The 13,610-nt window shown below is 40.5% G+C and overlaps 1 protein-coding gene across 2 annotated transcripts; it reads right to left on the bottom strand.

Moving 5' to 3' along the window:
- dis3l2 (DIS3 like 3'-5' exoribonuclease 2) lies at positions 1–11,498 on the bottom strand. Of its 2 annotated transcripts, none has more exons than XM_046051416.1 (21): positions 11,360–11,498; positions 10,057–10,831; positions 9,812–9,942; positions 9,601–9,654; positions 9,275–9,376; positions 8,959–9,142; positions 8,663–8,727; positions 7,842–8,071; positions 7,583–7,756; positions 7,204–7,283; positions 6,985–7,097; positions 6,683–6,790; positions 6,222–6,455; positions 5,645–5,724; positions 5,248–5,431; positions 4,894–4,980; positions 4,499–4,646; positions 4,062–4,192; positions 3,085–3,189; positions 2,634–2,738; positions 1–2,024 (listed from the first exon to the last, which is right to left on the bottom strand). In XM_046051416.1, the coding sequence occupies exons 2-21, from the start codon at positions 10,820–10,822 to the stop codon at positions 1,923–1,925; spliced, it is 3,183 nt and encodes a 1,060-aa protein (XP_045907372.1). In that variant the 5' UTR covers positions 10,823–10,831; positions 11,360–11,498; the 3' UTR covers positions 1–1,922. The 2 variants fall into 2 exon arrangements, with proteins under 2 accessions (XP_045907372.1, XP_045907371.1); XM_046051415.1 differs by lacking the exon at positions 11,360–11,498 and adding an exon at positions 11,164–11,337.
- Between the last annotated feature and the right edge of the window lie 2,112 nt (positions 11,499–13,610).

The following is a 13,610-nucleotide window of genomic DNA, read 5'->3' as shown; positions in this document are numbered from 1 at the left end:
TCATTTTCACTAATGGATGTTATGCATGTATTTATTTACCTAGAGACAAAGACAACTATCTACTGCTGAGTATGGTGGTTTAGCGGAATACAGACCAGAATCATACAAGTCACAATATAACTTTGCACACATAAACTGTACTTGAATTTTCTCTCGACTTACCTCCATTCATGGGTTTTCAAAATTATTTTTTCACACCTAATCACAGAAAAACACCCTACTAAGTCAGTAAAGTTGTTTTGCACAAACACTTAACTTGGCGCTTTAAAATACATTTAAATAACAACTTAAAAACATTAGCTAGTGGACTTCTGACACGCCTAAAAACAAAATCGGTCAAACAAACAAGATTTGATAGCCAAAACAAAAACAATTGTGCAGACGTAGCAACATATATTTGTATGACACAACATGGCACTGTTCAACTAAAATCTGAATGAGTGACTACTGAAGAGAGGCACATTGACTCAATTAAAGCAAAACAAAAAAGGTGAGGCCAAAAAACTATTTAAAATGTGCAGCTGCACTGAAATGTTGTTTGATCTTCACTTGATAAATTAAGGCTGAAATTTACACGTGATATTAATGAGGTCAAAAAAGTATTTGTGCTACACAAATCACGTCTGAGCATAAAAACAGCCCCACAACAGTTGGAAGCACTTCAAAGCATGAGTAAACATAAAACACATTAAGATCTCAGGGCCACCAACCATCTTCAGCAGCAATTCACATTCAAGTCATTCCCATGTTTTGTACTAAGAACAACAATGAGTTGATACATTATTAAGCTTCAGCCTGACTGGCACACTAAAAACAGAAAATGTAGGCCAAGTCCCTTTAAACTAAGATCAATGAGGTCCAGGAGACCCCGTTTTTAATCATTTAAATCAAATGAGAAGTCCTGTGAGCTATATTCCATGGCTTTGACATGAAGGCTGTTCATTCACAGCTCAGATGAATCTCAAACTCTTCCTGCATAAAACACTATAAATACATACGGCAATATAAAAACTCATGGATAGCATGTTTCTATGCAAATGTTAATGTACCTGTTCTGTGAATTTGATGTAGTCAAAAGCTTTTATCTTATTACTGCTACATTTTTACATTATGTTCCACGTAGCTTCACTCAGGCCACAAGAAGTTATATTACAACCTCCATAGTCAAGTCAAAGAAATCTAAAATAAGTAAACTTCAGTAGTGTGGTAAACTATTGCTTTCCAAACAAAAATATGGGTCTCTCCTCAATTTTACAATCAGGAAACCATATCGTTGATATTAAACAGTCATGTCACATCAAAACGGTCCTGATTAGGTCGATAAAACAGCAAAATAAAACTCATAGATGCACTGGTTCTTTCACAGTCAGACCTGGGTGACAATTCAATTTGTAATCCATACTGAATTCCACAAAAATAGCAAGGTCTACCCATTAGTGAGTTCACTGAGGCTTAAATTTATATATCAGTGTTTACATGCTTTAAACCACTTACTATAAAATCATACAGACAACCATTTTCCAAAAAAGTACCGTGGTAGATTTTGAACTTTTGTTTTCAATTTAAATGGAGATTTCTAAATGTAATGGAAATTAAACCAAAGCAAAGTCCCTTTCACAGCAAATTCCAAAATATTTAACACATTATTATACCTTGGAAAATGGGCATTAATCATGTACGTGGGTTATTTGCAGTAAGTGGGCTAACATGTGATTAAAAAAAAAACACTGGAATGGGCCTTAAAAATAAAACTTGGTGGGAATTTCAAGTGAAATCAGACTCTGACCTGACCAGTGATTTCGCTGCTTATCACAGGAGTACTGCTTCTAAACTACATGTAATTTCTAACAATCAACAAAGCAAAATGTGCAATTCCAAATTTCCATACAAGTGTTTGTGTGCTCTACGGCACATTTAAGCTTTTATGATGCATTCTCCTCAGGCCTCTTGAGCACTGCGCTGTATTTCATGGGTGCGCTGTCCGCTTTGAGCTGCACCTCCACTAACGTGAAGATTGAAATGACCTGTAAATGGAAGTGAGAAATAAAAAAATTTACATTGTCAACCGGCTAAAAGACACTTTCTAAATATCCTACCCCCAAGCTGGCTTCTCCAACTCTTCAGAGAACAGGTTAGTAATGTTGTTTTTATCTTTTAGAATAATCTCAAATCAATGGGGTGGTGATGGCGCAATGGATAAGATGCCTGCCTTTGGTATGAGAGACCTGGGTTCAATCCCCCACTGTAACCCATCCACCATTGTGTTCCTGAGCAAGACAATTAACCCCTAGTTGCTCCAGAGGCATGTGACCTCTGACATGTATAGCAAAAGTCGCTTTGGATAAAAGCGTCAGCTAAATGAATAAATGTAAATGTAAAATAAAGGCCATAGAGCCTAAGATACATTATATTGCACTGAAATGAGCAGTTTAGCGTTTCTCTTTGTCTCATAACTATCACATATTCCTGTCAATTTGAAGTTCCTTAAAAAATATGATCAACTAATGAAGACCTATAAAACGATGAAACCTAAAATCAATTTGTCCATTTCTGTGTATCTTAAAGAATATTGTAATTTTTCTATTGGCAGGCCAGGGCTAAACGAAAGCATTTTCAGTGTCTGTAGCTCTCACCTGCTCTACTGGAGGTTTCTCTGGGTCCTCTGGTGTCCAGACCAGAGTGAGCTCTGATTTCTTCCCCACCTTATGATGTCGGAACGAGTCCAGGCCTGCAACAGACTGCAGGTGGAAACAAATGGTTTCAAACTGTTTCAGACGAAGCGGTCACTTCACCTTCCACTGGGACACCAACACAATCACTCTCTGGACATTCCTCTCTCGTGAATAAGCGCTTTTTCGCTAAATAATATGTGCTTGTGTAAAATGAATGACAAAGCTGGAATGAACACCATTATCACAGTCAAAAGAATCCAAGACTAAGACTGAAGAGATTTAAAAGCACGTAAAAAGGCATTATCTAAAAACACTAAATAAAATAACGATTCTACAAATGTATGCACAAATGTGTATGTGGGTGTATTAAGATTGACCCTGTTCCCGGTAAATGGAGTGCATTGGAGCTGACCTTGCAGTAGATGCGTTTCTGTACTCCATATCGGAGAACCAGCACATCAAAGGACTGATCCAGCACTCCCATCACCATGGCCTCAGAGTCCAGAGGGCCACAGTCCTGTGGAGCACAGACAAAAAGAAAGACTTCATACTGACAATATGGTTTTGACTTGACATTTAAGAGCTGCTTTAAACCTTGGCTTATTTAACATTTTAGGCCTTTAGTTGAACTGCTGAGCACTTTTGAAGAGTATACTAGATAAGCTCCAAATCAATGATCACCCAGGGTCAGAGCCATAGCGCCCTGACGAGATAACTCTAAACACCGAATAATATCATATAGAAACTTACATGTCTAATATATGTAGCGCCGATGACCAGAAAGCTTCTATGAAATGTCTAATGTTACAAAAAACCATTCCCTTACACTCCTGTTTTTTAGATGGTTTTAGTATCAGTAAAATATTTCATTAGCAACCCATTTGGTTGGTTGGTCAAGAATTTTGCAATTATTTTTTTGGTAGGGAATATGCAAGTTGTTGCATGTGCAACAGGTGCACTTGCAATATGTAATAGTTTACTTATTGTGGGAAATACTGTATTATGCAATATCTAACACTTGTACATGAATGTGTAACTGTTGGGGATTATGTAGTAATTTAAGTGTTAAATGTTATTGCACTGTGACTCTATGTGTAGATAGCTGCTTAATGTAACTGTACTGTTACGTGTCGTGCGACTATATGGTCAAAGCTGTTCAATGTTATTCATGTGCAAATGTAAATGATGGCACATATGGCTGAGTGCTGCCAGACCCTGTGGTCTCTTGAATGCACAAGACAAATTTCTCCCATGGAGACAAATGCTAATCCAACGTAAAAGATAACATTTTACAATCGTATCCACTGTAACAAAGAGGATAAAAACAAACTTGCAGCAGTCAAATGAATTTTCTTCTTATTGACAGTGTGTTGCGATTTGGTTACCCACCTTCACAAACACTCCAAAGAAGAGCTCAGAGCTGAGCTCCTGGACTCTCTTGGACACAGTCTTCCTGTCATTACAGTGAGATGCCTGTTTTTGGACTTCTTCTGTTGACAGCCCCAAATTAGGCCCACAATCTGCATGCAGACATTCAATGGACACACATACACACACAAAAAAACAAAAACAAAATCACACATTCAAAAACAGGCAGACACAGAGTAGGAGCAGAAACAATGGCGAAGGCAACAAACAATGCATCAACTCAATGTGTGATCTGAGGCAGCTTTGTTCTTCTCTGCATTTAGCTTCTACATGATCAACCAGACATGACAAAACAAATGCTGCACTGTCTGAAACAAACAGGACATTCTGTTGTTTGCTTAAATCTGTGTGTTTGTTTTTGTGCTTCCAAGAGAGACTTTTGTTGAGAAGGTACGCACTTAGTGAAGAAGCCAGTAGCCGGTGGACAATGATGTCAGCGTAGCGTCTGATGGGCGATGTGAAGTGAGTGTAGAGAGGAACATTGAGGGCGTAGTGCTTAAAAAACTGCTCCTGCTTAAGTACGCCTGAACAGAAGTACAACGCCATCTGGGAAACACCAATAACCCAAAATAAGTACAGAAACATCACTAGAAAGACTCCATGTTTAAATAGCATATATTGCAATTTTATGTACAACAACAATATGTTAAGATGTATTACTTTTTCTCTCATGGTAACAACTATTACATGACACAGGACATCACATTTTTCTAATTTTAAAGAAACTGTCATTCTTTCGAAAAAACAAAACAGAACAGAAGGCGCCTTTCAGCAGTGGTTACTGAGCTCTAACCTGCATGGGTCTGGAGCACATGTGGGTGAGGACTTCTTTTCTGGCAGTGGAATACTCGTCATCACCAAGAGTAGTATTGAGACTCTTCTGCATGTCGGAAAAGCAGAGAGGCATCAATGCTGAGTTATTCTTTTACAACATTTTCAGTAAGTCAAATGACTCAGAAGCATTTAGAGGGAAACGCCTACATACAGCACAATAAACCTATTTTACAGCAGTAAATTTTAAATCTTAACTAGTTATTATCAGAGCTACATTTCTACCATTTCCTTGTGTGGTCATGTAAAATAGCTGGCAAACAAAGGCAAATCACACACACAAGAAATGTAATTGTGCTGCATTGTGAGTACTGACATGCAACGCTCCCGCAGACGACAGATCAATGTCAATTCCCAACTGGTCACAAAGCTCCTGCAGCTCGTCCACCATTTTGGCCTTCGGTGGAGGATGGCGTCTGAGCAGGGCAAGCTCAGGGAATTTTCGGTGGATGTGGTGGGCCGTAGCGATGTTAGCCAGTAACATCAACTCCTCCACCAACCTGGAGAACAACGTTATAGATGAAAGTTAAATGGCCACCAGAGAAGGGGAAATAAGAAACATGAACAAAGAAGGACGGGTATTCAAGCACTACAGACTGATTCAGAAATGTATTTCTCCAGAAGTTACACGTGTCTCACATAATATAAATGTTGGAAGAGAGACAGAGGGGATGCAGACACAGACATGTATCTGAGGAGGGTTTGTTACTCACTTGTTACTGTCTCTGTACTGGTAAACATAGCAGCCTTGAGGCATCATGGTCTCTTTGTCCAGGGTGAAAGACAGTTTCAACTAAAACAAAAGACACAAGACATGTACAGAAAACAATGTCGGATAAACTGAATAATCTGGGTCTTGTTTCCATGCATTTAAAAAAAATCATTCAACATTTAATACATTTTATTAGAGTCTAAATGAGACATTTTCTCGTTCCATTCTTTGATTAACAGTCACATTTTAGTTTTTTTTATATACACACGGCTCCCTTTCAATGTGAGAGAGAGAGAGAATGCGCTGCACGCAGCTCCACATTGTATTATGATTTTACTCATATTTAATAGTATATGGCCTTAATATCAGTGCATGAAAAACCAATCGCTGATCATCCCTTCAATCGTCGATAGGCGATCCAATCGCCACTAGCCTAACAGAAACCTTAAATAAGTTGGGTCAAGACTGTGGCACATGACACCCTCATTTCTGTCTTTTTTGCCTTATTGTACATGTTTTAGAAAAGACCATTTGACAGATAACACAAAACGATCAAACACAAGGCAACGAGAACTAACCTGGTCTAGTCTGAGTGCTCCTCCTGCGAAACGTTGAGCCCGGAGGTTCTTGGCAATGGTGTGCAGGTTGAGCACAGCCTGGTGGATCTCATCAATGGGGTGCTCGGGGTCAACAGGTGGCAGCTCCTCAGTTGAGAACATCTTTTCAGGGGCTTCGATCATGCTCTGAGCATGGTCGTAACTCAACTTCACGCAGGAGCGGATGACCGTGCGGCCAAACCACTCACTCAGGATCTGGGGGGTAGGCAGGCGAAGCGGAACCAATGAGATGAAATAGAAAACAGAAACTCCGCCCCCCAGTATTAAGTGAGTGCGCTGCAGTCGGCAGCAGCAAGACAACGTAATATTTGCTTTATTCCAGAATGAACCAGCTTTCAAAATCTTTACTGCTCTTTACCTGTGAACATCACCTTTTGTTTGAGTGCAGCTCTAACAGGTCCGTACATTTTGAGTGGTCATACCTTCCCCTCCGGTGTTATATTCCAAATGACAGAGAAAGTGAGTCTGTCGGTGAGGGGGTTCAGACTGCACAGCTCCTCGCACAGCAGCCTGGGCAACATGGGGATCACCTGGACAGTGACAAAACACGCCAACACATTGAGTGCTGAAGAACAAAATGAAAAGGTATGCTGCATTAAAAGCTACAACTGAGAAATCAACAGTCAAACCATGCCGCAGAGATAAATGATTGAACTAAATCTGGTGAGCTCAACTAGTAGCTCCAAGTGTGATACCATGTGAAGTAGCTAAGTGGAGCGCTCACCTTTTGAACCATGTACACACTAGTTGCTCTTTGGCTGGCAATGGAATCCAGAGCGTTGTCCTCCCCCACAAAATAACTCACGTCAGCAATGTGGACTCCCACCTCAAAGTTACCTGTGTTAAAAAGACAGTCTAAGACCAAACCTCCCATCCCCCAGTAAACACAGCATCTGTATCTAAATCAGAAATCACCATAATCATCAAGCTCCACGTAGCTTACCATCAGGGAGCCGTTTACAGGACAGAGCATCGTCCAGGTCTCTGGCGGTAGCAGGGTCGATTGTGAAGATACACTCCTTCCTACACGATAAAATTGTGCTTTGTGGGTCATATGAATACATGTCCTTGATTAAGACTTACAGTACACTTGATTGCTGCCATCGGATGACAAAGCTTGAAATTATCACTAGCCCAATTTCAGCAAAATAAATACAGCCATGCGTTAGCAGTCTGGGTCTACAGAGCTCTCATCTCTCCTCTTGTGTAAAGCTGGTTTTGGCTCATGTTCCCACTCAAAAAACATATTTATTTAAAAAACTAAAACAGAAAAGAATGTAGATGTATGTAGACAATGATGTGTCCAGGCTCCACAGTCCTACCTCAAGTCTCTCCTCTTTCTCATCTCCTCAGGAGGGATGGTCCAGGGCAGGTTTTTGGGTAGGCAGTCTAACACCTCATCTGAGAACTCAGAAAAATCAACGTCGTACTCCGTCAGGATGCCCTCTGTCTCTGGTTCGATTTCTCCAGCTTGACCCAGTGTCTTGGCAAGTTTACTGGAGGAAAAATTTGGCGAGAGTCAGGTTGGTTGTCGTTCCGTTGAAATCCTTCCCTGCATCAAGCTTTCAGCCTAAAACTCACCCTTCTGCAAAGTTGCTGTCGGCTGCCCAGTTGGTGATCCGACATATGAACAAGGTGTTGGTGTAGTCGCCCGGGCGGGAACTAAAGTCTTCGGGACAGTCAGCGAGGAGGACGTTAATCCGCGGCACCCGATGGTCCACAGGGGAGAACATGGCAAAAGGCTTATCTGGTAGGAATTTCAGGAAGCCAGTAACAGCTCTTGAGTGTTTCTTTTCAACAATGTACACCACCTGGCAGAAAAACGAAAATGAAAGGGAAAGTACAGTGATGACTTTGAAATTTAAAACCTAAGTATTTATTTTTGTTTGTTAAAGATCCTCAGCACAAGAGAACAAATGACACATTGCTGCTGAAGAACAAGTAAAACAGAACTTCTGTGATCTTACAATACATTTAATTCAAGCATTGTGTCTTGTAGTTACTTTTCATAGCAAAAACCTTTCTGTGACGAGAAATATGCAGCCTTTATTGTGAAGTAAGCCGATACATTATTAAGATGTTGTGGCAACTTGGCATAACTGGTTTGAGTTTTAATGAAGATAAAGGTATAAATCTGCATTTAGTCAAACTGTTTCACTTTACTGTCAGTGGATTAGTTTTACATAAGGTGTAAAATGTATGCTTAGGCCTTCAGTAGCGTTTAGATGGATATCTAGCACATACAAGTCACACAAACTTTTTATCATGTCCCTGCTGTTGCTTAATGTTGCATGAATAAAAACCCTGTTTTAGTCCGGTGGTTGTTTTTATCTAAGAAATGCTTGGACAAAAAGGAAGGGGTGAATAAGAAATAGAGCACAACAGGTAGGCGGGACTCTCACTTTAGCGGTCTTTTGGAGTATTTCCCCATTGGATCGTGGGGTTGAGGGGTCCTCCAGAGCTTCCCCTATTTCCATCAGATAAAAGGACAAATCAAGATGTATTAGCTGATCTGTTGCACTATTGTTTTATTTGTTTTTGCTTCTGTGCATTGATTCTGTCTTCTGACCAGTATATAATCCTTGAAACAAAGAGTTTACTGACCATTACCAAATGCCCACTGTTATTATTGACACCACAGTCCCTGTATTAATAGTGATCTGCAATAGCTGCTGTAATCACAACTCCATCACAGTACCTGTGTCCGTGAGGGTGGTACTCTGAACTTTGTTGATGAGTTCATCCTGGTCACTACACTGGTCCGCCACAGTAACATCTGGCCTGGGGGTGCGCTGTGCCTTTTTCTTTGCTGTTGATGCCATGTTATCTCTCTGGTTCTCTGACTCACTGGCGCCATCACAGTCAGTATCTGACCTCACAACCTGGACAGACACATGCATTCATCATCTGCTGATACAGGCACTACTGATGTGTTTTGTTGCCATGCGGGAAGATAGCGCAAATGGAGCCCGTTATAAAATAATAATGTACATAGATAGGTAAATGTAGTCTACCTTCCACTGCTCCCGAGGGAGGATTTGCACCACCACTATATCTCCATTCAGCGCTCTGTTGCGAGCTACAATCCCATCCAGAAATATATCCCGCGTGTCATCCTGCCAACGTAAAAACAGATGTCTCGTCTCCTGCCAGTCTTTGACGTGAACCGTCCAAGTACGTATTAACTGATACAATGAAGTCACATGCTGAGTTACGTTTATTACACAGTATACTGTTGTCATACAACAGGTTAGATATAAGGGGCTTTTATAAAAACACATTAAACAAGTTGTTGAGGCAGCAAAACAGATGTGTCAAATTTGTTCTGGGTTGACCTTACAGGAGATGGGATGAAACCGTCGTGGTATTTCTTTGGGTTGATCCTTAACTGTCCCTGTAGAGAGAAACATTTAGAAATCAACTCACCAGTATACTGTGGGATTCACTGCTGTAAAAATGTTACTATGCACCAGCTGTGTGTGAGTTGGCGCGTAAAGTTGACCTTAGAGGCTTTGAATACAGTCTCAGGAACAGTAATTCATGGTTTGTACCTGAATGAGTTCTCCTCTTTTAAGGCCATGGGAAACCTCTTCAGATGTCATGTAGGATTCAAACACTTGTTTCTTTGATCCTCTGCCTCCTTTGTTCTTACTCTTGTCGGCAGGAGAATTGGCACTGGAAGCTGAAACGATTTAAGTCACTGATTTAATTTAATCATTTTTAAAATGTATAAATCTAGATTACACATTCAATTTGTGTACACCTGCTGAGAATCAACCTCTCATAATCAATTTACCTCTGGACTGCTGCAGTTTTCTGTCTTTACCATGAGGGGATTTGGGCCTTGACATCTGAGATTCAACCCCAGACTTTAATGTCCCTTCTCGGCTTCTCTCTTCCTCTGGGTGTTTTGACAGGTTTTTTTTCTTTGATTTTATCATCTTCTCTGGCTCCTGTCCACTTCCTGTACTGGCTTTCTTTGGGGACTGGGGATGTCCAACAAATGAGTCGGTCTCTTTAGATTCCTTATTTTTCTTTTGCTGCTGCTGCTGCTTCTGGTGTTTCTTTGAGTCAATGGGTTTTAAAGAGACTAGTTCCTCGCCAGACTCGATGTCTCCATCCTGGCTGGTGGTGGTGTCCCTTCTTTTCCCCCGTCGCTGCCTGTCAGATAAACCCTGCTTCCTCTCACAGTCCTGCTGAGTACTGCGGGTGCTTAGTTTCTCCATGTACAAAGACAGTGAACTCTCCTCTCCTTTACCTTTCATGGAAGAGGGGGAGAAGTCACTTGAATCAGAGAAATCATTGGGCACTTTGTCCCTTTTTCGCTGTGGTATGTTCAGCTTGTCACTCTGGGCTTTGGGCAGTGCGCTTGGCCCATTTCCATCCTTCTGAAACAACGTGTCCTTTGCATATTGTTCAAGATAGAGACTGAACTTAGTGCTGCAGTGCTGGCTGAGAAGCCTGGCATAGGCATCTTTCTGAGGTGGAGTGTTTGACTGATTCTGGCTGCGCTTTGGCTCTCGATTCAGGTTAGCCTGCTTCGGTTGCCGAGATGAATCCATATGGCAATCCTTAAAAAAAAATGAACATAACGTTACAGTGAACGCTGCAAGCTTAAATCAATAATCATAACTTTCAAGGAAGCTAGCTTTTATTAAGAAGCAATGCTTACAATACAAAAAACAACTTTACAACGTTAAATTTATTTCTTTGAAGAAAATAAAAGCAAATCTGCAGCAACAGCTAACTTTAGCTGACTTACTGCTGAGTAATCCACTCACTTTACATCATGAAGGTTAATAACATACGTAGACATTACCGGTAAGTTACTTAACCAATTAATGCTAGCTATTGTTACATTGTGTGGGATGAGGGCTACACGAGAAAACAAACACTAAGTTACCTTCGGTTTTAATAACGTCTCGAAATCCTTAAAGCATAACGTTTTCCTAGCTAACGTTGCCCGCTAACAGTTAACTAACGTTAGCGATTACTGGGGACGGTGTCCGATAAACGTTAGTTAACGTTACTTGTAAGTCAAACAGGCCGCGACAAGCGACTCGAAAATAGACGGAAACACTGTCAAACTTAAACATTACCTTGTTCACAACGTCTAACTTATGTAAGTTAGCTTTGGTTCTGAGCAATGCTAGCTGCGTTCACTACTACTTCTTCTACTTCTTCTTCTTCTTCTTCTCTCGGGTTACTGGGGGATCGCAAACAACTTGTAGGTGCACACCGCCACCTCCTGTACAACACTCGTAACTAACATCACGCCATTTCCCCATCCATTATCTATCTACAACATCTTGTCCTTTGCCCTTCTTTTATTTTTTCCTCCCATCCTTTTAGCCCATTTCCATTCCTTTATTTGTTATATTTTCACTTTCCTTTTACAAGTGGAATTGGTACTGATATATTAAAAAGATGTAACATAATTAAGCTTGTAGAATTTTTAGTTTTTACATCTTATCAAACACTAGTTAGGAGCTCATAAGGGAATACTGGGAGAAAACGTAAGTGAAAGTTACTACATAGATTTTGGACTGCAGAAAGATCAAGCCCTGAATTAATACTTACTTTGTACTTTGCGGAAATGACCCATTGATTTTGAATTGGTGAGTGACTGTGGGGACTCATAGCTTTATGTGTGAAACATTACACCCAAATGAAGCAGTATTCCAGTAAATTACCATGGGTGCTCCATCTGTCACTCCACTATGACTGAGGAGCTCTATAATTTCAGATTAACCTGTCTGGAAACGTATAGAGTAACACCAGAAACCTCTAGAGGGCAACAAGGACTAAATATTTCATGTATTTCACTACATTTACATTTATTCATTTTAGCTGACGCTTTTATCCAAAGCGATTTATACAATTGCTATACATGTCAGAGGTCGCACGCCTCTGGACAACTAGGAGCTAAATGTCTTGCTCAGGGACACATTGGTGGGTCATTGAACCCAGGTCTCCTACACCAAAGCCATGCATCTTATCCACTGCACCATCACCACCCCACTATACAGTTACATATTGGTGTGAGTGTCAGCTGTGCAAACAACTTATCCAGTGTAATAAGATTGATACACCCTTAAAAACGCCTAGTTATATATATAATCCAACCTGGGTTGTTTCTGCAATTCAACACTATGGATAGCCTGGTTATAAATCTTTGTGTTTTAAAGTGTTTTAAAAGACTATACTAGTGTTTCTGCATTTATTATCCCATGTTATAATTCATATGTACAGTAAATTACTACAGACCACAGTTTCACAGTCTCTCACACATTTTGCCTTGATTAAACCTTTCTATGTAGCAATATTTGACTTGCAGATCTAAACTTGAGTTACAAGCAACAATAAAAGCAGACGTCAAAGTATATATATCAGTATATTTTCATTTTCAATGAAAACAGTGCAGCCATATCCGTGTAAACAATCTACTCAATCTGCTGATCACATATCGTAAAACATTAATACATGACAGACAGAAAGAAGTTCTACTTAAAATTCAGGCAGACAGAGATGTTTGTGCCTGTCAGATTTCTTGGTGTGTATGCGTGTGAAATTTTCTAGGATTACAATAGTTCCCATCACCTGCATTTGCTGGAGATTCCCTTCTTTTTCCTGACAAGCTGGTTTCGCACCTCTCTGTTCACGCTTGCATAGTACAAGACAACAACTTCAAGCACCAGTGCGCGAGCGCACACACACACACACACACACACTCACACATTCACACACACACCAGTATAATTCCCCAGGGATGGTGTGGGGGTGATTCACAGCTATAGGTGAATGATGTAGATGAGGTTGTTATGTCTCACCATGATGAAGGCCCAGCATTTCTTGCAAATGTCATCCACAGACAGTGATGCCTTCAATTGTGGTGGTGATTAAGTTATTTACAGTATGAGCTTTGGATAATTGTGGACAATATTTTGTCATGCCTGCAGCTCATAACTGTCATAAGTCATTGTTGCCACCAACACCGAACTCCCCCGACATGTAGTGCCCTGTAGGCCATTTGGCCTCATTGACAACATCCCAATGCACATTTTTTCGGACACTTCAACTAAACCACTCAGACTGTCTGTGGCAACATCTGGTCTCTAATTATACCCCACCTGCGCAGCATTGTTTGTGAAACAGAGATAACATGATAAGGTTGTAACTGGATTAATTATATGATTTAATTAAGTCTCACCCGCTGTTACATTATTAGACATAGACTGTATTTATGCCTATCTAGTTTAAACAGTACTTACAGCTTTGTGTTATAAGAATAAGAGTTGAACTAATGCTGAACTAAACAAATGTGACTGGGGGGGGGGGGGGGGGGGGGGG

Source organism: Micropterus dolomieu, linkage group LG06 (genome assembly GCF_021292245.1).
Source record: "Micropterus dolomieu isolate WLL.071019.BEF.003 ecotype Adirondacks linkage group LG06, ASM2129224v1, whole genome shotgun sequence".
Classification (NCBI taxonomy): domain Eukaryota; kingdom Metazoa; phylum Chordata; class Actinopteri; order Centrarchiformes; family Centrarchidae; genus Micropterus; species Micropterus dolomieu.
The sequence above is the reverse complement of the archived record's forward strand: the minus strand, read 5'-3'. Positions and strand labels throughout refer to the sequence as shown.

Coding starts and splice junctions, on each gene's coding strand:
- dis3l2 (XM_046051416.1), bottom strand. CDS start 10,822: ATGGATTCATCTCGGCAACCGAAGCAGGCTAACCTGAATCGAGAGCCA. Junction 7,757..7,841: donor GACAGCAACTTTGCAGAAGG/GTGAGTTTTAGG, acceptor TTTTTCCTCCAG/TAAACTTGCCAAGACACTGG. Junction 7,284..7,582: donor AGAAAGAGGAGAGACTTGAG/GTAGGACTGTGG, acceptor TTTATCGTGTAG/GAAGGAGTGTATCTTCACAA.